This window comes from Trypanosoma brucei, chromosome 4, assembly GCF_000002445.2.
Source record: "Trypanosoma brucei brucei TREU927 chromosome 4, complete sequence".
In the NCBI taxonomy this organism is placed as follows: Eukaryota; Euglenozoa; class Kinetoplastea; order Trypanosomatida; family Trypanosomatidae; genus Trypanosoma; species Trypanosoma brucei.
Window position 1 is genome coordinate 825,741 of NC_007277.1, and position 26,333 is coordinate 852,073.

At 45.6% G+C, this 26,333-nt stretch overlaps 10 protein-coding genes and 3 non-coding genes across 13 annotated transcripts, besides 17 other annotated features; 6 read left to right on the forward strand and 7 right to left on the reverse strand.

Moving 5' to 3' along the window:
- Positions 1–26,333: part of a sequence feature (sequence corresponds to BAC RPCI93-2H8) that runs on past both edges of the window.
- On the forward strand, positions 213–1,619 carry Tb927.4.3140 (hypothetical protein, conserved; the record flags this gene model as incomplete). The annotated part of the gene is made up of 1 exon (XM_839371.1): positions 213–1,619. One exon carries the CDS (start codon positions 213–215, stop codon positions 1,617–1,619), a length of 1,407 nt encoding a protein of 468 aa, XP_844464.1.
- Positions 2,041–2,065: a microsatellite.
- On the forward strand, positions 2,106–3,137 carry Tb927.4.3150 (hypothetical protein, conserved; the record flags this gene model as incomplete). Its single annotated transcript, XM_839372.1, has 1 exon — positions 2,106–3,137. One exon carries the CDS (start codon positions 2,106–2,108, stop codon positions 3,135–3,137), a length of 1,032 nt encoding a protein of 343 aa, XP_844465.1.
- On the forward strand, positions 4,012–7,740 carry Tb927.4.3160 (dihydroxyacetone phosphate acyltransferase, putative; the record flags this gene model as incomplete). The annotated part of the gene is made up of 1 exon (XM_839373.1): positions 4,012–7,740. The coding sequence occupies one exon, from the start codon at positions 4,012–4,014 to the stop codon at positions 7,738–7,740; it is 3,729 nt and encodes a 1,242-aa protein (XP_844466.1).
- Positions 7,754–7,775: a sequence feature (AT_rich).
- Positions 7,811–7,846: a microsatellite.
- Positions 7,959–8,063: a sequence feature (T-rich).
- Positions 8,154–8,215: a microsatellite.
- Positions 8,400–8,446: a microsatellite.
- Positions 8,959–8,998: a sequence feature (GA-rich).
- Positions 9,224–9,250: a microsatellite.
- Tb927.4.3170 (hypothetical protein, conserved) lies at positions 9,418–12,108 on the forward strand (the record flags this gene model as incomplete). The annotated part of the gene is made up of 1 exon (XM_839374.1): positions 9,418–12,108. One exon carries the CDS (start codon positions 9,418–9,420, stop codon positions 12,106–12,108), a length of 2,691 nt encoding a protein of 896 aa, XP_844467.1.
- Positions 12,171–12,206: a microsatellite.
- Positions 12,792–12,829: a microsatellite.
- Positions 13,031–13,071: a microsatellite.
- Positions 13,230–13,254: a microsatellite.
- Tb927.4.3180 (hypothetical protein, conserved) lies at positions 13,634–14,281 on the forward strand (the record flags this gene model as incomplete). The annotated part of the gene is made up of 1 exon (XM_839375.1): positions 13,634–14,281. The coding sequence occupies one exon, from the start codon at positions 13,634–13,636 to the stop codon at positions 14,279–14,281; it is 648 nt and encodes a 215-aa protein (XP_844468.1).
- Positions 14,159–14,184: a microsatellite.
- Positions 14,774–14,811: a microsatellite.
- Tb927.4.3190 (ubiquitin-conjugating enzyme E2, putative) lies at positions 14,844–15,506 on the forward strand (the record flags this gene model as incomplete). The annotated part of the gene is made up of 1 exon (XM_839376.1): positions 14,844–15,506. One exon carries the CDS (start codon positions 14,844–14,846, stop codon positions 15,504–15,506), a length of 663 nt encoding a protein of 220 aa, XP_844469.1.
- Positions 16,912–16,985, reverse strand: Tb927.4.3193. The gene has a single exon. It is a non-coding gene; the product is annotated as a tRNA-Val (tRNA).
- Positions 17,049–17,128, reverse strand: Tb927.4.3196. The gene has a single exon. It is a non-coding gene; the product is annotated as a tRNA-Leu (tRNA).
- Positions 17,187–17,259, reverse strand: Tb927.4.3199. The gene has a single exon. It is a non-coding gene; the product is annotated as a tRNA-Met (tRNA).
- Positions 19,876–19,897: a sequence feature (AT_rich).
- Tb927.4.3200 (hypothetical protein, conserved) lies at positions 21,440–22,369 on the reverse strand (the record flags this gene model as incomplete). Its single annotated transcript, XM_839377.1, has 1 exon — positions 21,440–22,369. One exon carries the CDS (start codon positions 22,367–22,369, stop codon positions 21,440–21,442), a length of 930 nt encoding a protein of 309 aa, XP_844470.1.
- Positions 22,515–23,699, reverse strand: Tb927.4.3210 (hypothetical protein, conserved; the record flags this gene model as incomplete). Its single annotated transcript, XM_839378.1, has 1 exon — positions 22,515–23,699. One exon carries the CDS (start codon positions 23,697–23,699, stop codon positions 22,515–22,517), a length of 1,185 nt encoding a protein of 394 aa, XP_844471.1.
- Positions 23,989–24,918, reverse strand: Tb927.4.3220 (hypothetical protein, conserved; the record flags this gene model as incomplete). The annotated part of the gene is made up of 1 exon (XM_839379.1): positions 23,989–24,918. One exon carries the CDS (start codon positions 24,916–24,918, stop codon positions 23,989–23,991), a length of 930 nt encoding a protein of 309 aa, XP_844472.1.
- Positions 25,006–25,030: a sequence feature (AT_rich).
- On the reverse strand, positions 25,040–26,230 carry Tb927.4.3230 (hypothetical protein, conserved; the record flags this gene model as incomplete). Its single annotated transcript, XM_839380.1, has 1 exon — positions 25,040–26,230. The coding sequence occupies one exon, from the start codon at positions 26,228–26,230 to the stop codon at positions 25,040–25,042; it is 1,191 nt and encodes a 396-aa protein (XP_844473.1).

A 26,333-nucleotide genomic window follows, 5' to 3' on the forward strand; every position in this document is an offset into this window, starting at 1 on the left:
CGTAGCCAGCTAGCGAGCCAGCAGTAGAGAAGACAGGAAGCGGTCATAGGGAGGGGGAAGTCTTGGAGAGTGTGTATTATTATTTCCACAACTAAAAACAGCGTCCCTTCATCCGTTTAGGGGGTTCCTCTCACCATTTCGATACGTGCGGGTGCCAAAGCAGGAGGCCGCTAAACGGTAAACAGGATACTGGAAACTAAATATAGTCGACCATGAGCGCGCGCATGCAGGTCCCGCTGTCGCAACGGCGCCACACAAACGTTGCTGCAGTGCGATATACAAAAAATGGTCATAAGCTGGAAATTGCCTGTTACAAAAACAAGGTGATATCGTACCGTAATGGGGTTGAAACGCGGTTAGATGAAGTTCTTCAGATCGACCGCGTTTTTACCAATATTTCACGTGGTCTCTTCGCTTCTGAAAAAGATATCCAAGCGGTGTTTGGCAAAGGAACCACGGAAGAGGATGCACTCAAGTACATCCTCGTCCATGGCGAACTTCAGGTGGCGCAACACGAACGTGAAGTTGAAGTGAATCAAATGTTCACAGATATAGCACTGATCATATCGCAGAAGTGCGTGAATGAAGTTACACAGCGGCCCTTCCCCGCACAGGTCATTGAGCAGGCTCTGCGCTCCATAGGTGCCGCAGTGAGGTTGGATCAACCGGCGAAAAAACAAGCACTTGCGCTCATTCATAGGCTTATGGACGCACAGATCATACCGATCGCACGAGCTCCAATGAAACTCCGGTGCACAACAGTGGACGAGCAATCTCTGAAGAAGGTGACGGAATGGTGTGAAAGCAATAGAGCGACCATACTTGAGGAACCGGGGGAGACCTGCCAAGATGAAACGGTTCATGGAGCGGGGAAATATTCTCTGCTCATCCTCTTACAGCCACATCTTTTTCGAGATCTTGAAATTTTTGTCAAGGACGAGTTACCACATGGTGCGACGGTGCACATGATAGACAGTGTGGCGATGGATGTAGGTGAAGTGGATGTGATGGATGCAGATTTGATAGCTCGGGCTAACGCTCACACGAACGCTGCTGATAAGTCGGTAGGTGGCGGAGGCGGTAGCCATCAAACCGGTAGCAGCAGTAATCCCACACAATGTCTGAACAACAACAACAAAGGAGGAAAGAAAGGGGGAAAGAGTGGCCGGAAGCAGAAGAACGCAAAATATTCACTCCAGAAGAATGATGACACACCACAGGAAGAACAAGGCACGCCACTCACAGCTGATTTGTCATCGACAGGGCCGGGGGTTGTGGATGATAAGGAGATCTCCGATGTGAAGACGGCGCTAAGCAAACTGGGTCTTGATAATCCTTGCGCGCTGGATGACCACGACGATGACGACAAGAACAAACGGGGGAAAAAGAAAGCCAAACGGCGCCAGGGAGCTCAGCAGCAGTCACAACAACCCGCATCATCAAAGAAGGAGGTTGAGGTGGAGGCCCAGGAGGATAGTGACGAAGAGGTTCTAGTTAACCGCAAGCAGCGCAAAATGGCCGCAGTTAAGGCTAAAGACATAAGCAATAATCACGACTGCGACTTCGATGACGAGTACAACTATGAGTACGATATGGAGGAAGGGGTAGGAGAGGAGTGAAACCCACAGATGCGCCGAAACGCCACGGATGGATGTGAAGAGCAGGTAGTACGGCCACTTGGTTTAGTGCCGTACGTCAACCCACGCTCCCCACTTCAGCTGGAGGGGATATGAAAACAAAAAGTAACGTGAAATTAAATAATGACAAGTTTTTTTTACAACCTCCGTAAGAACACACACATACTCCTCTGTCTCAGCTAGTTAGCGTTTTTCTTCTAATATATATGCTGGTGTTAATGAAGTGTCTCCTTGCTACTTTTGTTTTTGCCACTAGGCCCCTGCTTGTCTTTTGCAGCAGTGGGTGCGCGTGACCAACACGATTTCACATAAGCGGCAGTAAAATCTTAATAGTAGCAGCTTGCACGGACACACTAAGAAAGGTCATCGTTAACCTGATAAGCACATCGCCACGTACACACGAATATATATATATATATATATATATAGCGAGATATTCAAATAGTTCCTTTTCTTCGCTGCGATAAGATGTGGAACGCATTTAGCGGGTTTCAGCCACCAAAATTGAGGGATGGTAACGGTGGCTGGGGAAGTGGTAGGCCTTACAGGCCAATGAGGGTGGGAGGGCAGCCATATCATAAGGAAAGGTTTGGGGCCCCCTCTTACCCTCAAACCCAAGGCGGTTACCAGCATCATGGGAATTTGGACCCCATGAACCGCTCTTACAGTCGTCATACGCCGCAGGCAGCACACAGGATCCGCCAGCCTAATATCGATGAGCCTTTTGCATGGAAAGCGTTTATGCGAAGGAGCACTGAAGGTGCCATTTATCGTGGAACGACGCAGCTTGAGGGAAGCCAAAGGACAAAGGAAAGCGGTGAAACTACGAGTCCCAATGGGTTGGCGCGGCACATTGATGGTGAAGCTTGGAATGCTTATTGGGGCGAGTACTCTGACCATTTTGCGTCCCGAATTGACGACGTTCAGGAGCATTTAAGCAAGGGTGAAAGGTACAACGGCAAAAGGTGTGTACGAGTCGCCACACCCATACCGAAGGATTCACTTATGGAGTCATTCAAGAGTCGGATGATCGACTACGCACGACACTTTGGGGCAATCGAATGTGTTACTCGCGACGGCGGTGTCGTTGGGGTACAGTTCACCACCCATCGCTCTGCAGAGCTCTTCGCTGTGTGGGCTGCCTCAATGACTTTTGTGGAAATTCTCGGTGATACCGTGAAACCGGATGAAGTCAACGGTCCCGTAGAGATGGTGGTGCGGCTTGCACCACATGATCCGAATAGACTTACGACGACACTTCGACTGGGCGATAACATCGTCCTTTCAACAGCGTTTGTCGAGGGGTTGTTTAAGGGTATTTTCGATGCCGAAGACATTAAGTTTCATGCTGGTGCCTTCCAAATAACGTTTGGCTCTGTCCAGGCAGCCAAGGTGGCACTTCACTCGGTCCAGCGGCACCTTTTCGATGGCTTTGGTCTGCTACTAACGTTTTCGGAGGTGCCCTTGGGCGCGGGGCCTCTAATGCCACATGCGAAGTAGCTTTCACACGATTGCGAGCAAGCAAACACAAAGGACAAAATTAAGACGGCGTAAAATAAACGGGAAACTTTTAGTGTGAAAGGGAGGAAGGGATGTTCCAAATGATCCTGCTTGCTTCCCTCCAAGGGACAAGCATGCTCCTCAACATCACTCTTCGGGGAGCCGTGCTGCAAGCAAGCACATACGCACATTATAGTGGCGAGACAAAAACGTGGAGCGCATCGCCGGCGTCTGCTGCGGGTGGAGAACATCCAGGCGTTGGGGTCGTTACTTCTTGGTGTTTTTAGGCAGCTGTGAACCCGTTTAATGTTTTGGTTAATTAAAGGCAGGAGAACCGTTTTGAACCTGCGGGAAGTCCTGCATGCGGTGCGGTCCTGTAGGTGACAGATAATGGAAAAACGTGCACCGCAGGTCAATATACATTTATATATACTTGTGCGTGTGTATTGGACGTCTGCCGCGCGTAAAAGCCCACATCAAACGCTGGGATGCCGCCGCGTTACCTCGATTTTCTCTTTGACTTGCTTCCACGTCCGTCTCTTTTTTTCTTTAAGTCTCTCTGCTGGTGACAGTGTTGGATAAAAATTGATGCCGAGTAGCACGGGAGGAGAAAGTGGCGAGACAGCGTGTTTGGAGGCCTTCTTAACCAGTTCTGTCCCAGACTGCGTGCATACACACCATTGTCGCCGTCACGTCCCTCTTCTTATTTGACCAACAGTGCATTTCGGATAATCATCATGCTTTCGTGTTAACCACTCACCCTCCACGGGAGAAAATAAGCCCGCATCGCCTCTCCTGTCGCTACTGCTGCTGCTTCAACGCCCCCTAAAGTCTATTTAGCACAACTTCTATATTGAACGCATCGTCTAGCACTATGAAACAAGGTAACGGGGCCACACACTCCATTCCCCACAATGTGCCCTTCCGACGCATTGTTATTCTTTCTGACTATGGATCACCTTGGCTCAACGCGGTAACGGCCGTAACATGCGCAACGCTGCCATGTCTTTCGGCACTCTCCAATGGGTGGTGTGAGAAGCGTGGAAACGTTGTTGTTGCCAGTAAACTGGATAGCCCGCGCGTCCTCATTCCGGCCGAGGCAGGTGTTGCACCGGACGGCACCTCGTGCTCGTCACTTTCCTCGTTATCTGCAGTGTGTCGGGATTTAGCTGACGGCCGTAACATTGCCAGTCGTATCTTTTTTACCGCGGATGCGGCCAGCAATCCGCGAGCGCAGACTTTTGCACCAAGCGTGGAAGATGACTTGTTTGTGTATGTGTCGGCGTGGAGTGGTGAAAAGGACGCCGCCCATCTTGCTCTTCGTTCCCTTTCCAACATGTTTGGTGCCACCAGCTTCGGCATTGGCGCATCGGGTGTCCTCACAGGACCGTGTGGCGTTCCTCGGCTTATTATTCTGGCAGACGAATCCACACGAAACTCAGTCTGCGAAACTGCTCGGCATCTCAGCAATTGGTGCGTCCTCTCGTGCATTGTGCCAAGTTTCGCTCCCCCGGCCTTCAACCACCAGCTTGCTGCTTCGGTCGTGCGGGAATGCGATGTCGTATGCGGGGTTCTGGAGTGTGTTGCGCTCGGCGTGGCTCTGGGAACGGTAAAGCGACTTCCGTTCGGTTTTATGGACCCCGTATGTGTTATGCCCCTTGATGCTGCTATCAGTACTGCTCTGATTGCATTCCTGCAGCGTTTGAAAGGGGGTCCTGCAGCAGTCTGTGGGGGTACGAGCGCCACTATTATTATAGGCTCTCCCAGTGACAGCGCTTTCGTGTGGGGCATGTTTGCTCAATACCTGATGGATTATTATGGTCGTGTGGGTCTTCTCGCACTGAAGGAATCCCAGTTACGTTGGCTGTTTGATACCTCGCCAGCGCTGCAGCTGAATGCAGACTTTATGAATTGGGTGAACTATGGCACATCGACAATGATGCCTTTTCGGTGCTACTATGATAATGCCGCGGCGCGGCGCCGGAAGCAGTTGATGGAGCACTATCCCCATTCAAATGTAGCTAGGAAGGTTTGTGGGACATTAACGAACATTGACACGCGCATCCACAATATGGTAAAGTTGACTCAACACTCTGAGCCAACAGGGCAACATGATGGCGAGCGGGTGAACAAGCAGGGGAAGCCCAACACGGCGGGGTTTTACAGTGACTTGCTTCGGGCTGTAGAACAAGATGCCGCGTTACGGCCTCTCTACCCGTACATCTCGTTGAGTTGCATAAGGTGGGATGTTTTTGTGAAGGTTATTGCCCAATCCGTGCTGGAGCATGCGGCACGCCAGATCGCAGGGCATCCAACTGTGGTCCCTCCGCCTCTTCCTTTGTATCATAACGACATCATATTTTACGGCCCGCAGCGGGCTCCGCGGAACTGTCTCCTCACTCGATTCTTCCCAGAAAGCGTTCGGTGGGCACAGCGCTCAGGTTTACGGCCGAACGGGGTGCTTGTAGCGGCAGAACCCGGGCTCACAGAAGAGTCATTGGCGTGTATACTTCAGCGCCCAAGTATAATTCAGGTGGTTAAGAAAACTGCAAAAGCAGAGGGCGTAACGGAGGAAGATGTCTTGAGGCGGGCGACAGCAATCTTGCGCGGTATGGGTGATAATCTGAATCAGCTCAATGTCCGCGTCTTCGGCCTTATGGTGCGGAAGGCGCTGTTCAGGCTCTTCGACAGAGTGAGCCTGAACGCCTCCGCCTTCGAACGGCTCCATGCTGCAACTACGCAACCGAGGACCCATGTCATGTTGCTACCAGCACACAGGTCATATATAGATTTCATCATAATGACCTATTTGCTCCTGGTGATGGGTCTGACCCTACCGCACGTATGTGCAGGTGATGATTTCCTTCGAATGGGCCAGATAACTAAATTGATGCGTGGTAGCGGCGCCTTTTTCATACGGCGGACATTCCGCGACGATCCCCTGTACACTGCACTCTTCAAAGAGTACATTCACAACCTTGTCCTTCGAAAGCAAATGATCGAATTCTTCATTGAAGGAACTCGAAGCCGCACGGGCAAAACGCAACGCCCCATGCTCGGGGTCCTAAAGTTCATTGCCGACACCTTGGTTAACGCACAAGAGGCTATCGATGACGTTTGCATCCTTCCAGTCAGTTTGTCTTATGATGAACTACTAGAAACGAAGTTGTATGCGGCGGAGCAGCTCGGGTTGTCAAAACCAAGGGAGAGTGTTGGAAACCTTGTGCGTGCAAGTTCCGTGCTCAGCAGGAGGCATGGGAAGATTCATGTCCATGTTGCCGAACCCCTCTCATTGCGATCCTTCTGCCACAATCCAAGCCAATGCCCCGAGGGGTTTGAGCCGGTAACAGGAGGAGTTACAGCCGCAGCGCCTAACAAAAGTAGCGATGGCGAGGGAGCACGTAGTCCGTCCCATATCCCTAAGCAGGTTTTAACGAACATCGCGTGGCACGTAACGCACACTCTACAAGACAATACAATCATTACGCCAACGGCATTGCTCGCTGCAGTTCTCGGAACCCTTTCCCCTCCGGCAGGGTGCATGTCACTTCGGGAGGCGCAAGCTAAGATGTTGTGGCTCCGTGACCACATTATTAGGAGAAGAGCTCACGTCAGTGAAGATTGTGTAAATAATAACGGTGAGGAACTTTCTCGCATGGCTCTCTTTCATCTTGCGGAGTTTGTAGAGACGCGGGTTGAAGCTGGTGAGACATGGGTGGCTATGCGCCAAGACAGCAGGGCTCCATTGGGCGTGGCCATCTGCAGCAACCAGTTAATCCATGTGTTTGTGGACGAAGGCGTTGTGGCGTTAGTAGCGCGTGCGTCAGGGGAGCTCAGCGACAACAAAAAAACAGCGCGTGTGTCAACTGATCTCTTGAAGCGTGAATGTGAGCTGCTGCGCACGTTGCTCGCAGGGGAGTTTCAGGACTACCTTCCTTGGTGCCCATATACATATGCATCATGGTTCAAATATGCTGTAACACGGCTACTCGCTCACGATGACATCCACAACGATGGGACAGTTACTTTAGAAGGAGGCGGTTCCGCCGAAAGCACCAACAAGGTGAAAAAAGGTGGCACATATGCGGTTGCGAGTGAACCCCGCTTGCATGACAGCGAAGATATCGTGATTCACTTCACACGCCGGTTTCGATTCATTACCGGTATCCTCTATCCATTTGTAGAGTCCCTATATGTTGTCAGCGTTGCAGTGGCTGCCGTTGCTGAAACACATGTAGAACATCTGCTTCGTAGGAGACCACTGTTGTTGGCATGTCAGAAATGGGCCTTGGAACTATGCAATGAGAAGCGACTTGTTGTGCATATACAATCCTGTGGAAGTGTTGCGCTGAAGAGTGCCTTCACCAGCATTATGGAATTCATTGGTCTCAAGTCGCGTACCGAAGAAAAGGACCTCGTGTACATCCTTCCAATACCACCAAATGGTCTGGAAACGCAATTGCAGCCAGTGACGGAGCAGTTGAAGAAGTTACTGCGCCCCCTCATAGAAGTAAAAGAGGAGGAAGAGCGAGAGGCGCGAAATCACATGGTTAACGTCTATAAAAAAATCCAAATGAGTTCCAAGCGGGCATCAAGGATGTAGGAAAGCATCAAGGAAATAATATTAATAATAATATAGAAAAAGAAGAAGGGGGGAAACGAGAAAAGAAAGCGAATGAATGAATTGAATGAATGAATGAATGAATGAAGTCCTCCGATGTGCTTCTCGCCGTGTGTTGGTGTTCAGTTAGTGTTTGCTTCTTTTTTTTAATTTATTTCCTCATATCATCTACATTACAACCATAATTTCATGATCCCTCCTTATTATTATTGTTGTTGTTATCACTTTTTTTTCTTTTTTTGCAATCATTCATCCGATTGTTGTTGTGTCTATTTCTTGTTTGGCTTGTTTTTCTCTTTCTCTTTTTCTGTACCGTTCAGTGTGCATGTTTCACTTCCCGCAGCCAGTTTCTTTTTCATTTTTACTTTTTCCTTCCTTTCTTTTTGTTTTTCCGTTGTGTGTGTGTGTGTGTGTGTGTGTGTGTGTGTGTGTGTGTGTGTGTGTGTGTGTGTGTGTGGTTTGCATTTTCGGCCTTGTTATTCTTCTTTCATTTTGTTTTCATATCGTGCATGGCGTGTGACGGTACAGAAAGTCTTTTCATTTAACAAACTAGTCATTACTTAACAACACGTAACAAAAATATAAGATACGAAGTGGCCGAAGAGGGTTATGGCAGAGCAGATGGTCAACTTAAAGGGTATTTGTTCTTTTAATGTTGTTGTTGTTATGGTTATTGTTATTACGGTTGAAGTTTTAAGTTGGCGTTGTAAACTTCAAAGGGGAAATGTTGTTTGGTTAGCTTCATCTCACCCAGTATCAGTTCTAAGCATGTCGTCCAAACATCCGTGGGCCTATGGGTGAAAACATGAAATAAAAATAGCTAAGTAATATATGTATATTTGCTTATCTTTATTTACGTGTGCGTTTTTGTTTTGGTGGTGAGCTGGAGTAGATTGTCCAACCCACACCTGAATTTCACTTGTGCTTATTTGACCTTACGCGGATTCGCACCCTTTTTTTTTTTCCTCTCCTCTTCTTTTCTCTCCGGGCAGTAAATATCGCATGGATCATAGAAAGGGGGTCAAATATAATACAGCGGAAAAAAAGAAAGGAGTTCACTACGTTTTCGAATAAATAAGAAAAACGATAAAAACAATCGAATGAAGAGAATAAACGAGTGGGACGCTAAATAAGTGGCCTGCTTCTGTTTGTTTCGTTCCGTTTTAGCTACTGCTTTTTTCTCATGTTACGGAAAGGCGTAGACAAAAGAAGAAAAGAAAAAAAAAGAGAAGAGAAAAGAGGGAGGGAGGGACAGCTGCCTGGAGAGCACAAGTTGCAATTAGTTGTGTGGGCGTCTGTATGATTTGGTTTGTCTCAGTCGCTACAGCGTTGTCGCATGTTGATTTTGTTTTATTTTGTTTTTTATGCATGTTTGAGTGCTCAGGCATTATTTCCTCGTAGTTTTCGGTAACTGTTCCGACATCTTCATTTTCTTGTTTCAACGTCGACTTCTGCTATTATTTACTTATTTTTTTTTATTTTATTTTATTTTTTGCCGCGTTAAGGTCACGTAGGTGCCAACCTTCACCCGTAGATCAGTAAGTCCTGTTATCCCAACGTAGGGGGGAGGAATCTTCTGGGTGGGTGGGGAAAACAAATAATTAGTTATCTTTTAAACAAAGAGGAAACTTTCTTTTTTTCAAAAAAAAAAAAGAAAGGATGCAGGGAGACACTAAAACTATGGGGAAAAAAAAAACAGTTTCAAGTTTGAATGAAACGCGAGAGCGCCGTCGTTTGGATATTGGGAAGGTACGAGACGTATGGAACACATTTCAAACCGCCATGTGGCATGTTTGTCTTCCTAATGAACTTGTCATGTGCTTCGATCCGCTGCTACGCTGCATCTTTGCGTTATATTATTTACCTCCTGTGGCATTAGTTGTGGCCATCACCCATAGCGCATTGGCACGTATTGTTTGGGTGCTCGTTACTCCGGTTGCGCAGGAAATGGAAAAACAGCCATATGATGCCTCACGCATCGTAACACTTGCACTTGGGCTCTATCAAATAATTATTTGCATGTTACCCTTCACCACGCTAAGTATTGCAGTGGCCACTTTAGGTCATAAGGCACTCAACTGCTTCATGGAAAGCATGGTGGATAGTTGGTGTACGTATGAGCAGCGGGATTATCCACTTTTGGCAGCGCGCCTGCGTTTCATGATGGAGGACCGCTGGCGATGTTGTACCTTTCTTGTGGTGCTTTTCCTTCTTGGTACACTTGTGCTTTCAGGTTTTCATACCGACTTGCTCGTCGCATGGCCAGACCGCGAGGGCAATGTGGCATTAAATGTGTGGTTAATCATTTTTATTGACTTAACATTCGTTGTAGTGTCGGCATTTACTTGTTCGCCGCCGGGGTTGCGGTTACTCAACTCAAAAAAAGACACAGCGGATGGAAAGGATGGATCATTTCTGGAATATTTCTTCGATACATGGTGGCGGAAACGTGTTTTCTATATCCGGTACGCCACGGGTTATATGGTGATTGCGCTCGGCGTGTTCACAACATATCATGATGGTCCATTGCGGGCGCTATCCATGCTGCTGGAGACTTTGATGTATTTACTCATACCTCACGTTATGGTGCACGCAGTGCTTTCAATTTCAATCGTAGCGGTTAACTTTCACCGCTCGGTGCGGTGGTTGTCCCACCACCGTGCGGCCGTGCCCCACACAATTGCCTTTATCCTACCTTACGAAGGAGTGCTGCTTTATTCCATGTATTACTTTAGGCACCACTGGATGACGGTGTGTTTGCTTGTGGGAGTCAGCGTTCTTCTAATATACCGCTCTATAGACATTGCGAGGGAATTTGAGGTGACAGAAGCCGGTTCCGTGCTTTGGAAACGGGAAGATGACGGAACCGTAGCGCCGCCAGATCTCGCTAAAGTGCTGGAAGAGGCGCACGAAAACAAATCACGGCACCTGAACACCGTAAGCCTTGGTGTATCAGGAGATATGGAACGGATGCGGTTAATATCGGATGGAAAGGAAATACCACTGCAACGTGTGGTGATCGAACGAATCGGTGAGTCGAGGAGTCTTTCCAAAAAGGCAGTTTTCCTCGCGTACGCATTTCCGAGGGTGTTACACGCACAGAAACCGAACTATTTGGGTGGTAAGCATTTTCGGACGGGCCGGCTGCTGCTTCGTACGATTACGTCAATCCTCTTAACTTTCTTCGCCCTACTTGTGGCAGGTGTAATACTTCAGGCAGCTTTTCCAGAATTACGTAAATGGCCCGTCCGCTTACGGATATCGGAGGGGGGCGAAATTTTGACTATCGATCATATTGTGGTGCGCATGCATTTACTCTCTAGAAATGCAAGTGCAAATCCATTGTCGCCACCTGTTACCTCCGCCATGACGCCTGCACACGCCGCATTTCAATGGGGCAATACAACGGCGTTTAATACGGATTGGTATGCGTCGCTGTGCGCACGAGAGTTCCATGGCGCTTCAGTATGGGAAGTTTCATTACTTGCGCTGGCCACATACCTTTCAACTGAAGAGGAAGTGCGTCAAATGCTGCATTTTATGAATACACACATGGAGACAGACTGGATCATGCGCGAGCGTCATGGAATGGATTGCGTAGCCGTGGATTCTTCCACGAAGCCCACAGAATGGAATGGTTATTTCGACTTTTATAGTGCCAAACACGATCTCTCCGTGGTTGCCATTCGCGGAACCGATATGACATCGGCTATTGATTTCCTTATCGACTTCAACATGTTTTTTGAGGTTGTTTTGTATCATCTCTTATCTAATTTCGTTCCTGGGGCAGGAATTTTACCCTCGCACCTAATCGCAGACTTGATTGGACTGGCTTCACTCCGGTCGGATGGAAACTTCCAGTACGGGACTTGGGAATCCCTCATTGCAGAGAGTAAAGCAGATGATAAAAATAACAAACTCCAGTGCGTGAGTAATAACTATCGCCGTGACTTTTTTGCAGACGTTTATAATCACATCCGCTACATTGGCAGTAGGTCAAAGAGGCCGAAGCATGTTATCTTGACGGGCCACTCATTAGGTGGTGCCGTTGCCTCAATTGTTGGAGCCAAGATGGGAATTCAAGCTGTGGGTTTTGGAGCTCCGGGAATAACATTAGCGCGAAAAAAGTTCAACGTGGATTTGCGGAGTATTAACAAACACGTTGGGAATATCATATCCTCGCACGATATATTTCCCATGATTGGTGGTAATGTTGGGGAGCAACATCGCATAGAGTGTCTGGCAACTACACGGGAACTTTGCCATGCCATGGAATTTCTCGTTGGAGCGCTATGGCGGTCATGCGGGTCAATTCGCTCACGATTTCCCTCCATGGGCTCAGTTTTGTAACCTCCCGATACGTCACATTCAAGACAAACATGGAACTGGATTTGTGTTCGTATTAGGCTCCCTTTGTTTTGTTTTGTTTTGTTTTTTCTTTTTTGTTTCCGTCGTTGACCTTTCAATGGGGAGGAGAGGAATGAAGGGCAAGTAGAAGAAAAGAAAACAGAGGGAGGAGAAAATATGCACCAATGGGAGTTGATTAATGGGATATGTGCAAGGTGAGAGGGAGGTGTTGAAAATAAAATAAATGAGCACAAGCGCGTGTGTTGAATAATTTCATAATTTTTTTTTCTTCGCTGTTGACTTGTTCATTTGTCTCTCTCTGTTGTATTAATCTACCTAATCGCTTTCCTTCACCTGTTCTTCAACACTTTTTTTTTTCTGATTCACCTGTTGTTAATGCTTCATTTTTATCCGCACGGCAACATGCTTTTCGGCAGCCGCCGTTGTGAAATTCAATTCAACACGCACGTGCGATTATGCCCATTTGTAGTCATAACACCCACCTCATATTTCTTTTTTCTTCTTTTATTTATCATTCCAATTTTACAGTCGGGCGGAAGTAATGCGCTTCAAACCTGCTGAGTTGTTTTGTTTTGTTTTCTGGAATGTGTGTGTTTTGCGTCAACACGAAGAGGCCATCGCACAAACCCTTCAACACACGTCCAACTCATCAAAAAGAAAATTATTAATAATAATAATAGTATTGGCAACAGTAATAATAATATTGTTATTAACGTTGATAACACGACGTGAGGAAGTGAACCGCACAGTTCTGCCCAACATTTAATTCAGTCTGGTGAAGGAAAGAATAAAAGGAAGGAGGAAACATATTCCTTTACTTCGGAGAAACACATCTGGGAACGGATTTCGTAGAATGTAAACACCACTCGAATTTGTCATGAAATTCCGTTTTAGCCCCTGATTCTCCTTTTTTTTTTTTTTATTTCTTTCTTTCTTCCTTTCTTTGTATATTCATCGCTTTTGTGATGCTTGTGTTTTCTTTTTTTTTTCTCTCTTTTTTTTCTGTCAGTGAGTTCACGTGAATAAGGGATTATAGTCTCACTGGTGGGGAATGGTTTCATGTCTTGGCAGTAGTTACCGCACTTAAGTCTGTCGTTTCTTTTTTGTTGTTGTTGTTGTTGTTGTTGTGGAGTTGCCACCATTCGGCCGTGAGAGAAAAAAATCCTTGCGTAAAATCCATGCGAGATTTGGTGCTCGCTCCCTTTGTTGTTGTTGTTTTCCTTACTTTTACTCACTTGTTCTGTTTTGCTTTGTCGTCCGCATAAAAGAAGAAAGGCAAACAGGACGAAGCACATTTTAACCTTCTGCTTTGGGGAACGTGGCTGTTCCCAGGGGGGATTTTATTGATTGATGTTGCTTGTTTTTGTGTTTTGCTTTCTTTTGCACATGCAATCCGTGAGTATGGCACATTCACAATAACATGAGGCTGAAAACAGTGATGCCTTTACGTCCTTTACCTCATCTCTTTATTTAACTTCACACACATATCCGTCAATAAAAGGTTGGAATGAGTACCACAGGAAGCTGGACAATTGAACGAAGCGATGGCGTCATCGTTAAAATTGATAAACCGAATGTCTCTTTTCGCTTCGGCCGCGGAAAGGAACTTCCTCCTGGACAGCAACTTAACGACAAGTACATCTCCCGGAATCACATCTCATTCGAGTGTAAATCATCTTCGCTTTTCGCAAAGCAAAGCGGCCGGAACCCAACATTTTATTCAGCAGCGTTCCGTCAAGTTCCGAGAGCCGGATTGGAGTTCCGGCCTGCCGATGCCAACAAAACTTCTGCCGCGCAACCCGATGGTTCCGGCAACAAAAATGAGGAAAATATTGTTTTCGTTCCATGTGGTAATGAAAAAACAAATCAAGTTGTGATAAGCAGCAGCGGGAATGAAATAGAACTGTGTACCCTTCACTTCCCAGAGGAGTTGAGACTCCCAAAACTTACGGTACGTTACACACCGCCACGCATAGAAAAGGTGGATCACATGCCAAGAGGTGTTCCCGCCGTTCCACTCGTTTTCCCTAAGGATGATGATGATGATGATGACGATGACAATAACAACAACAACAACAGTCACGGCTCCACCCCGCCTGCTTGGCGCGGGATTCTTGACGCCGTTCTTCAATCCAATAAAGGCAGTGACAGTTAACATAAGCGCAATTCATTTGGAGCGCGCAACAGGCCGTTGTGGTTTGGACGATGGTTTGAACCACCAATTTGATTAAAGTTAACTTAATTGAATGGAGAGGCGCATTGCCTCCACATAAGCAGATACGGAGGGCGCCTGAATTTACACGGCAAATAAACAGCCTTGAGGGTAATGCGGCGAGTTGAACAAACGCTGAAATTGATGCGCTTATTCGGTTGCGAGGAGTTGCGGTATATCTTGTGCGCATATGTTGGTGGTTGGTTGCATGTGAGTTTTAGCAATGCTGAACAAAAGTTGTCGTAGAGCTGCTGCTGAAATGTAACGAAAGGTGTGGCGATCATGTCGGTCATATATTGCTCCGACTGAGTTCGCATGTGTGCTTGTCAAATTGCTCTTCCCTTGTGAAGCTAAGCCGTGTATGCGTGTAAGAGCGGATCCTCTTGCTTCGACAACCTCTGCCGGTGACTTAACCCGCGATACGTTGCTGCCTTTTTGTGGTTGTTGTTGTTGTTGCTGTTCTTTTTCTTGTTTTAAAAAAAAAAAAAAGAAAAAGGTATCTCAGATGCCGGCGCCGCCAGCGGCATCCGGTGTGCGTCGCCTGCAGAAGGAGTTACGCGACATCACCCTGGACCCTCCACCGTATTGTAACGCTGCTCCTTCGTCGGAAAGCATTTTCACGTGGTATTTCACCCTCGATGGACTACCTCAGACGCCTTATGAAGGTGGTCGATATGTTGGGGAGCTGAGGTTCCCACCTGAATATCCGATGAAGGCACCCAAAATAATTATGCTGACGCCGAGTGGACGGTTTGTTATTAACAGTCCCATTTGCCTTACCATAACTGATTTTCATCCGGAAGAGTGGAGCCCAATGTGGGGGGTGCGGACAATAATCACTGGTTTGCTTTCATTCATGGTCAGTGAGGAAAGTGGGTTGGGCGGGATGACGGCAACTGCAGAGAGTCGAAGGGCTCTGGCTGCAGAAAGTCATCGCTATAATGTGGAGCGTGTGCCGGTATACAAGGAATTGTTCAACAGCGAGTACCAGAAAGATTTAAAAAAATTGAACGAGGAAGCAGAGGCATTGCGCAAGAACTGTGGTGACGTTAGCGAGCATTTGGGTAACAAAACCACCAACGCAGGCAGGGCGCAGCTGCGTGGAATCGTTGCTTCTATCGTTGTGTTGGTTGCCCTTGCTGTGGGGCTCTTAGTGCTTAGGAATTGACGGGCTGTTGACTCCATCCTTATTCCCATCCCCACCCAAACGCGCACGATCACAATTATTCGTATGAAATTCTCACAGGCAAAGCGTTCATTTCCGCCCACCTCCTCCGTTGAAAATTACCTTCCCACCCGAGCTTCAGTTGATGGCATTACCCTTCAACACACGCCTGCACTTGACGCCAACATTAACTTTATTACATGTAATCTCTTCTCCACACCATTAAATAGTAAATGTTAAGGAAATGCGCCTGGGACAAATGCATATGATACTTTCATGCCTTTCGTTGGATCGCAACCCACTTTGACACTCAGTTGCGGCGTCGCCGAAGTGTTTCAAGAGGGTATTTTTTGTTCGCCGACTTCCTCTCGACCGTTCAAACTGACATGGGTTTCGGTCATTTCCCCTGTTTGCCGGATTCCGATGGATGTGAAGAAGTGCAATAAAGCGTTGCATTATGGAGCAAGTGGAGAAATCACAGCGGTCTCTCAGTGTTGCTGAATTATTTCTGTTTCCCTCTCCCCGATCTAGGGCAACGGTGCAGTTCCAAAACAATAAAAAGGTCGGGACGCGAAAGTGGACAGAGAGTGCTCAAGGAACGCCATTGTGAGGTTTGACACACTTCACGTATGCGAATACCGGAATTCACACATGGCCCTCGACGGGCATCGGCTACACGGGCGCCATAGCGTTACGAATCCGTGGGGAGTCCAACTTTTTTGCTTCTGAAGCGCCGCATTCCTGTCACTTGAAATAGCAGTCCATCGTGAACTAAATGAGATCGTGCAAACACATTCCGGAAGCAACGGCCAGAAAAGGAACCTTACCGAGACCACCTCCAAAACCATGAAAAAAAGGACATATTGCACACATTTGTTTTCCCCTTATTTTCCTTCCTGTCACTGTTCCTTTCCCAGCCCAGTTCCAGTTTCCCATGACAGCACGGGTCCAATACCTTCCTCTTTTATAATGAACAATGGGGCATTTGATGGAATGTTTGCAGCAGCACCGCAACACCCCGCCACACATTGCAGCCTCGTGAGGTGATGTTTGAACTCTGTTGGTATGGGGGTCATCCTCTCCCTGCCTTTCTGGTATTTTAGCATTGCTTTCTCAACCAACCCAATAAAAGAAAAAGCAAAGCAAGGCAAAGAGCAAAAAGAGACGAGCCGTCCACTGACTCACGTTTTAGTTGATGGGGATGTTACTCTCGATGTAATGAATAATGGATATGCTGCTTCATTAGTAACTAAAACAGCGACCCCTTTTCCTTTCATTCGTTTCCGTCCCAAATGTCACCACCTCAGGCCACACACACACGCACAATCTCAATCCCTCTTCCCCTTTCATCCGAACATTAAAATTTCACGGCAGCAAAATTGAGGGAAACGGAGAAATGACGAAAACCTACGCCGATCGGGACTCGAACCCGAGACCTTCGCCGTGTTAAAGCGACGTCATAACCACCTAGACCATCAGCGCTTGCCCGCTCCGGCAATTTTTGTATCATTTCCTCAGTTCAATTGATTTAAACACGAAAACGACTGACGGTGGTGGGGTTCGAACCCACGCCCCTAGAGACCAGAGCCTAAATCTGGCGCCTTAGACCACTCGGCCACACCGCCACCACCGCCGGTTTCGCGGGCGAATTTCTGTTATAAACTTACTCCCGCAGTAAAAATATGCGATCGGTGAGGCTCGAACTCACGACCTTGGGATTATGAAACCCACGCGCTGCCGACTGCGCCACGCTCGCAGCAGCTTCCGTCACATTTCGGATTGCCTTTTAACGGCTGGAAATCAGTTTCCAACCAGCAGGCTCATTCTGTAAATTCGCGCTGGGAAGCTTACATCCGCTTCTTCTATGCGAACACAACAATATACTTTCAAAATAACTACTCACTGTGAAAGTATCATATTTTACTGTTTTTATGTCGTCCCACTGAAGGAGTTTGGTGTATACATGAAGCATCCGCCGCAACGACAGCTGAAATAACACCTTTTCTCCACGCGAACGCCATTGAATATGGGTTGCCTAGAGGACTGGACGGAACAACGGGAAGTACGTGTACACGGCGTCTGGAGCTCGTAAAAAATTAAATGGAATAGTTATACTTGTATTTATTTCAACGGTTAAGAAGATTGATCGTTATGGTAAAAGTATGGAAAGAAGTAAAAATAAGGTAGCGTTGAATGAGGAGTCGTGAAGGGGATGAAAATGAAAGAATGCTCCAACTCGCAGACTTTATTCTCACTAACTAGATCCGCTTTACCGTATATTTCAATGTAGTATAAGAGTGTTATTCTTCCGCGAGGTGAGTGTGAGATTTGTAAAGGTGAGCATCCCCTCACGCTGTTGGTACAGAGCCATCGGTGTCGGAAGCGGCTGCTGCCATATATCCGCGGAATGTGAATGACCTCCAGGAAACAGTAGAAGCCACCAGAAAGGAAGTAAAGTGAGATTTTCCCATGATAATCCTAGAATCAACGCTAGCCCTTGGTTTCTCACAAGTTTGTATCTTTTTTTTTCCTTTATCGTCTTGTTACGTTTTGCAATTCACCCTTTTTTTTCGAGCCTCTCCTTAAACTTTTTTTTCAAGAACCTTTCTCGTTTCTTATTTAAATAATTATTAGAGTTTATATCCTGGATACCTTCATGAAGTTCTTTTGCGTCCCTTTTTGAAACCTATGTGCATGGCACCGTTGTAATGTTTCACAAATCCTGTTGCATTCCATGCGATTGAGATTCATATCTTCCCTGGAGGCGTCAGAAATTGCAGAGTAATGGTGAGTTGAGTTTACCGTTAGGGGGAGGCCAAATGACTGTTCGCACCCTGTCATCAGGGAGACATGGCAGCTCACCGGCTGTTGGTTGTTGGGGTAACGGGGGAAGTGGAAACGATATTGGCTCCCTGATGTGGGAACCGATATCTTTGTTGTCCCTTGCACGCTCTTGCATGTTCCCGTGGGCGTGTAGGGACAACTCCTGTTGTGGAGAAGACATCAGAGGCAACTGTAATTCACCTACTGGCGTATGGTAAGGGACTGTCTCTTCAAATTTTTTGGGGGGAAAAAGGAAGGCTTCTTTTGCGTTTTGAAGGGGACATACATCCACGCGACGAAGAAGTGAAATGCAAAATGATGCCTGTATTTCCGGAACATTGATATAGCAAACCCTTCTAGGGGTTGACGAGTGTCAAAATCGGCAGAAAATAGCACAGGTAGAATGCAAGGCTCGTAACAAAATGGAAACTGGAAGAGTGTCAGTTAAACCGAAACTCGCTCAGGAGTAGTGGAACACACTCGTGTCAATATTTTTCTGTGGCCAAATCTGGAATCACCTGACCACTACTGGAAGGTTGCATGGAAGAGATAGTTTGAAGGTTTGCAGAAAGGCAATGGAGTAGCAATTCGACGAAGGAGGAAACTTAAATACCCCACATATCACGCGGAATGCTGCCTTGGAATAGGATTCCGCAGAATATGAGGGATAAATGTTATTGCCGCCTGAAGGAATAATAGTCACTTATAGGGATAGGGGTTTACGATGGGAATTAGGCAGTTCCTTCAGCTGTTGGAAGTTTTGAAGCAAATAGACAAGACAGCAAAAACAATGAACTTCCTGAGGAATCAGAGCAGGCAATGCAAAAGGCACTGACCGAAGCGCAGAGTAGAACACGATACAAATGTAGATGGTGCGATTATTAGCGTGTTCATGTGTCGGGGCCCATTCTGCACACAAGGAACAAACACTCGGTGGAAGTTGGAATGAAAAAAGATACAAATGATAAAGCATCTCCGGCATCAAAGACAGCTCCAAAGACCCTCCAACGCTCGCAGTACAAAATGCGTGCAACAAAGTGACCTCACTGAACTCATGCAGCGGAAAGGCGAATGCAAAATAGGAAAAAAAGCACAACACTGTAAAAAGTGGGTACTACTCATCTTCCCTAAAACCGTCACAACACCCCTCCCCAGGAAGCGCTGCGTAGAGAAAGCGGTCGAAAATGCGGCAAACAGATGGTTGCCGTTTCGCATGCAACTGGCACGTTTCCATGCAAGCTATTTCAACCAAAGGATTTGGAGCTAAACACAGAGGAGCGTCAACAGACTCAAGATAACTGTCAAAGGAATTCACACTGAAACGACCATGGGTTGGTTCAACACAAAAAAACACGCTCTTAATTAACTCTATAAGATTCTTTCGCATTCCACAGTTTCTCACGTCTCCACTGACTTGTTTCCTCTCTACGAAAAAGCAGCTCTACTTGTTTGCTACACGTATCTAAAGGGATACTGACACTTTTTTGAAACGTGTTCATCGCCTCATATCGCTTATCTTCAGACTGTTCCCACAAAGGAGCTGAAGAGCTTAATAAAAATAATAAAAATATGTTCGCATTCATACCATCAAACCCCAATAACGGAAAACATTGAAGAAAAGAATTTCCCTGCAGTTACTGATATAACATGAAGACCAACAAAAGAACTTACTCAACACTCCATAGATGGTATGTAATTAACATGCACCCAGAAACATACGCAGCCGATAGATAATAGAAGGATCGAAATAAGTCCTCAAAATATATGCGATACAGCCTCCACTTTTTTTTTGACCTTCGCCTACGCACAAACCGCTATAAAATTGCTATGTTCCTTTTGAGTCGACAATTATTTTGCGTTTCTGTCAGCGCATATATCGATCTTTTCAAAAACTTTCAAACAATGCGTACAATCCTCCCCACCTAGGCAATTGCAACCAAATTTTACCAACCACCTTTACCACATATTTTGCCGAGAAAATACCCCGTGATTTGATTTTTCGTTAAATTTTTCGCCATGGAAAAGTGCATTTGTTGCTTTTCTTCGCTTCATTAATTTTACCACTTACTCTAGTAGTGTGTTTCAGGACCTCCAATAATTTGCTGCTATCGTTTATTTTGTTGGAGAATTTCTCTTCGCTAGATAAAACTTTACTGAAGGTTTTGAACGTTGTCAGTAAATCTGGCTTCTGCGGTGCACAAGCGCCGTATATTTATTTTTTTCATAAGTGCGTGCCTCAGAAATAGCACTTCCCTGGCTCAGTAATGGGACAACCACGCCCCTGTTGACTTTATTTTGAAGCTTTCTCTTACTACATCTCGGAGTAAGTTTCTTTCCCTCATGAGCTCATAAATTTCCACCACTGGTTCTTTCTCTTTTCTAGAGATGTCATTTTCACACGTCAAACCAGCTGTGATGACCTCAGATGTTCTATTTTTTATTTTCAGTGTGGTCCCAAGGTCTCTTTCATGTAGTGAAGTTCCGGAATTGGTCTTTTATGGCTTTCATCTGTCTTTGTTCACTTCTTTTTTCACTTTGTTTCTGCGAGTCACATATTCCAACCGTTGTCACTATGTTTTGTTAGCTCCTTGGTAGTATGTCTGTTCTGACCCACAGTAATCTGGCACTTCTTTCTTTCCATCCGTTCCATAGTGTTCATATAACCTCACCTTCGTCGTCGCAGACAAAACCATCATTTGCTCTTGATCACCTTCTTTGTACACGTAACGTTCTATTTTCTCCCCCTTGCCATACACACGCAAATACGCAAAAATGGAGAGAAAAGTATACATCCTTGCAACCTGAACTCCCTTGTTTACCTATAACTTCAACATAGTTCGGTCTTTTCTCGATCCACTGTATCCCCTTCTGAAAAAAAGACAAAGCATATGAGCGTACATGCTTCGTATCAAACGAAAACTCAAACTGAAGCACGTGTGTGACCATGCATGCTCTCGCGTGATATTTAGTATCGTATACCTGTGCTACTAAGAAAATATAAAGATGCGCGCAAAGAGGAAAGGGGGTGTCTATGACAATAGTGGCTCTGAAGATGAAGCTTAAAAAGGGAAGTAACACAAACGAGTGGAAACTGTATTCACACATTCTTGATATTATACTGAAGACGCCATAAGACTACTGAAAAGGGAATGGAGTTTGTCAGAGAGGGTGTCAATTCTGGAAGCACGTTCCGACAGCTTAGAAAGCATGACTTCAATTTCTGAGGATACATCATTTATTTCTTTGAGGTGAGGAAGAAAAGACTTGAAAACTCTTGTTACGTTCACATCTTCTACCAGGCCGTATCTATTCGCAAGGACCTTGTCCCTACCCAAATTACCCCTTATTCCCCTGTGTTTGAAGATGTGTCCATGGGAAGTGGACACCGAATCAACTCTGTCAGCCAGTTTTCTTCCTCCAGTGCTATACGCCGTTCCATTGTGAAACCTCAAGTCGACGTGCTCGTCCCTGCTGCTGTCAAATTCGGTAATTATATCAGAAACGTCCCTTCCAGTTAAGGTTCCATCACACGTGACTTGTATCCCATTATTCCTACAAAAGCCATGTGAATTATTCAGCATGCGCACTGCCTCCGATCCAACTCTGTACATCTCCTCCATTGTGGCTGCATACCTGGTTCCGGTTCTTACAACATCCATTGCCTTTTCCTCCATATAAGAAACACTAAGATCGAATTTCTTCCGTAAGTAGCTTTCACCTTCGAAAACACTCTCCATCTCATTTAATATTTCCTTCATTTTATCACCCTTCTCTTTTTTCATAAATGGTTTTCCGCGTAGGAATAATTCTCTCCACGCTGCATTCTGTTCTTCTGCCGAATACCTCTTCTCATACACCTCCTCTGCATGTACTCTAGTTCTTAAAAGTAGATCCTCCGTCACATTAATCATCCAATTAAGCTTCTTCACGACACAGTCAATTTGTTTAAGGGTTGAGAGTGCTTCTTTATCAGTCTCCTGCATTCGAGAATCCACCAAGACAACAGAAATTGCAGCAAACACTACCGGAACTATCCTCACCATCCCAAGCACTTGTACCACGTAAAAGAGAACTACAGAAAAATACACGTTCTTTAAGAGAAGCACCACACACACACACACGCTAGTAGCGTGAAACTTACAATTGTAAAAATATTTTAGAAAATTACTAACATTTCCCCACCTATTTCTAAAACGGTACCAAGACGCACAAAAGCAACGCTACCCATGGTAGAGTTTGTTGAAACTTCACCACACCATTATTATCTTCACTATAATTATCATTCCATGGAGAATCCTTCGCGTTTCCTAATGTTTCCGTAAGTTCATTGGTCCTTTCCTTCATTTTAACAATACTTCTGACTTTTTCTTCAAGTTCCAGAAGCAACCTATCGAGTACAGCTCGTTGAGCTGTGATGGAGGTGTTTCCTGCAGATATCTTTATGACGCTGGCACTCAGCAGATCGATTAGTTCCTGAAATTCTTCTCCAATAGAACTGAAGTTTGCCATAAGTCTGTCATTCTGTGTGTAAAAGAGGCCACCAGAAAGTTCATTGATAAAGGGCTTCTTCCCTTTTGTGTACGGCTGGTATGTCGTCGTGATATAGCATCCATAAACAGCATCGGCACCTTGATCTCCTGCATTTCCCATAGTCAAACTGAGTTCTGTATTAAGAGGATTTTCATACTCAGCAAGGCCACCCTCGCTGTGCTGTGGTGGCTCAACTGTGCAGTCTCTGGGAACACTGCCGCGTTTACCACCTCTTATGCAATCGCCAGTTGCCCCTCCATCCACCACAAGACAGCAATTTCCATATCCTAGTGCTGCATGGTGGAAAACTTCCACCATATCCTTAATCCAGTACGCGTACGAGTCAGACATATTCAGAAGGTTCCACGATGGCAACCTCATAGCCCGCAGTGAAGTATTCATGTTTTTAATGCTTTTTTTTAACTCCAATAGTGACTCTTCCGTTTCAATCAACAACTTTGCCACCTCATTCACTCTTTTACCTCCATCTGGAATTACTTCTTTCAGAACATCCACTAAAATTGTTTTTGTTCGAACACGTGCACTGTAGTGAGCTACAATTTTTTCACAGTCTTCCACTATTTTCTCCCCGAATTTCATATTATGTGTCACATTGTTCCTCAGTTCCCTCAGCTTCCTAACTATACTACAGATGGCATTTGCATCACTTTGTGTCAGTGCCTTGCCCTTACCCTTTTCATCACCCTCCGGTCCACTGTTAGCACATGCCACCACCAGAAAACTAAACATAATCACCACTCCTCCAACTGAAATCATATTATCACCTTCATACACAAAACAAGCAAAAAGGAGCTTTGAAAGCATGTGCTTCTTATTCCCCATATCATACTGTTATTCAAGTAAAGACAAATCTTCGCTGACACATTATCAAGGCACCCAAAAACATGATATCGCAATGCGACCACACGTAGTCGGCCAGAAGCAGCAATAGCATATAAACACACATTCATATTTGCACATGCACATTCATTTCATGGTTATTGGACGGTTATTTTATGGTTATTTGCAAGAGGAGGGTGCAGTGAGAGTGTTAATACTGCTGACAGTTGTTGAGGCACAGGGTGTAAAAAGAGAAGGTGAGCGAAAGAGGCGTGTGTTCTCTTTTTCATTTTTAAGCTGTGGATATGGTGATGCTGCTGAAGATTGACTGGAGTTCCTTTTCGAGAGCGTCGATTCTGGAAGTTTGTTCCAACAGCTTGGAAGGCGTGGCTTCAATTTCGGAGATGATGTCGTTGATTTCTCTTAGAGGTGTGACAAACAACTTGAGAAGCTCTGATGCATTCACCTTTTCTACCGAGCGAAGTTTATTCGTTTGGACGTTGTCTTTACCCAAATTGTTCCTTATTCCTCTGTGCTTGAGGACGAGCCCAAGGGAGGTGGACGCCGTATTGACTTTATCGGCCAATTTGTTTCCCCCATGGCTCTGAAACCCTCCACCGGTAAATGACAAGTCCATATAATCAGCGTCGCTGTCGAAATCGCCAACAATACCGGAAATATCTTTCCCAACAAAAGTTGTCCCGCACTTGACGTATGCACCATTATCCCCACAATAGCCATGCGACTTATTTACAATACATACTGCCTCTAATCCAACTCTGTACATCTCCACCATTGTGGCTGCATACCTGGTTCCGGTTCTTACAACATCCATCACCTTTTCCTCCAGATAAGAAACATTAAGGTTAAATTTCTTCCGTAAGTAGCTTTCACCTTCGAAAACACTCTCCATCTCATTTAATATTTCCTTCATTTTATCACCCTTCTGTTTTTTCATAAATGGTTTTACGTACACGAATAATCGTTCCCAGGCTGCGTATCTTTCCTCCGCCGAATACCTCTTCTCATACACCTCCTCTGCATGCACTCTAGTTCTTAAAAGTAGATCCTCCGTCACATTAATCATCCAATTAAGTTTCTTCACGACACAGTCAATTTGGTTAAGAGTTGTCAGTGACTCGTCGTTGTCCGCTTCTGGTGACATGTTCTCTGCCAACACAACCCAAACTACAAAAAGCATCACTAGAAGTATCCTTATCATCCTATAAACTTATTCCACACAAAATCGAACTACAGAAAATAATGCCCCTTTCCGGAAAGAGACCACACCGCTAGTAACATGAAGCTGTTATTAAAAATATTTTATAAAATTACTCACTTTCTCAACTATTTCCAAATACAAATGGGAGAAGAAGCAGAGCCACTCCTAGCAGAGTTTGCTGAACCCTTGCTACACTGTCACTCTCATTACTCTCTTTATCATTCCAATGAATATGTTTCACTATTCCTAGTGTTTCTGTAAGTTCATTGGTTGTTTCCTTTTTTTCCAGAATATATCTGACTCTTTCTTCAAGTTCCAGAAGCAACCTATCGAGTACAGCTCGTTGAGCTGTGATGGAGGTGTTTCCTGCAGATATCTTTATGACGCTGGCACTCAGCAGATCGATTAGTTCCTGAAATTCTTCTCCAATAGAACTGAAGTTGGCAACGACGTTGTTATTCTGTGTGTAAAAGAGTCCTCCTGAAAGTTCATAAATGAGAGATTTCCTCCCCGAAGTGTAAGACTGATGTGTCGTCGTGATATAGCAGCCATACTCCGAGTAGTTTCTGTAGTTTCCTGCATTTCCCATCGTTAAAGTGAGTCCTTCATCAAGAGGGTTTTTGTACTCAGCAAGGCTACCCTCGCTGCGCTGTAGCGGCTCAACTATGCAGTCTCTGGGAACACTGCCGCGTTTACCGTTCTTCATGCAATCGCCCGTTGCCCCTCCATCCACCACAAGACAACAACTTAGAGTGCTAAGTGCCGCGTGGGCAAAACTCTCCACCGTGTCCTTAATCCAGTACGCGTACGAGTCAGACATATTCAGAAGGTTCCACGATGGCAACCTCATATATCCAAGCGACGAATGCATTTGCGCAACTAAATTTCTTAATTCATCTTTCAGTACTTTCATATCGCTCAAAAGCTTTATTATTTCAGTTAAAATTTCATCTTCTTCCGGAATTACTTCTTTCAAAACATCCACTAAAATTGTTTTTGTTTGAACACGTGCACTGTAGTGAGCTACAATTTTTTCACAGTCTTCCACTATTTTCTCCCCGAATTTCATATTATGTGTCACATTGTTCCTCAGTTCCCTCAGCTTCCTAACTATACTACAGATGGCATTTGCATCACTTTGTGTCAGTGCCTTGCCCTTACCCTTTTCATCACCCTCCGGTCCACTGTTAGCACATGCCACCACCAGAAAACTAAACATAATCACCACTCCTCCAACTGAAATCATATTATCACCTTCATACACAAAACAAGCAAAAAGGAGCTTTGAAAGCATGTGCTTCTTATTCCCCATATCATACTGTTATTCAAGTAAAGACAAATCTTCGCTGACACATTATCAAGGCACCCAAAAACATGATATCGCAATGCGACCACACGTAGTCGGCCAGAAGCAG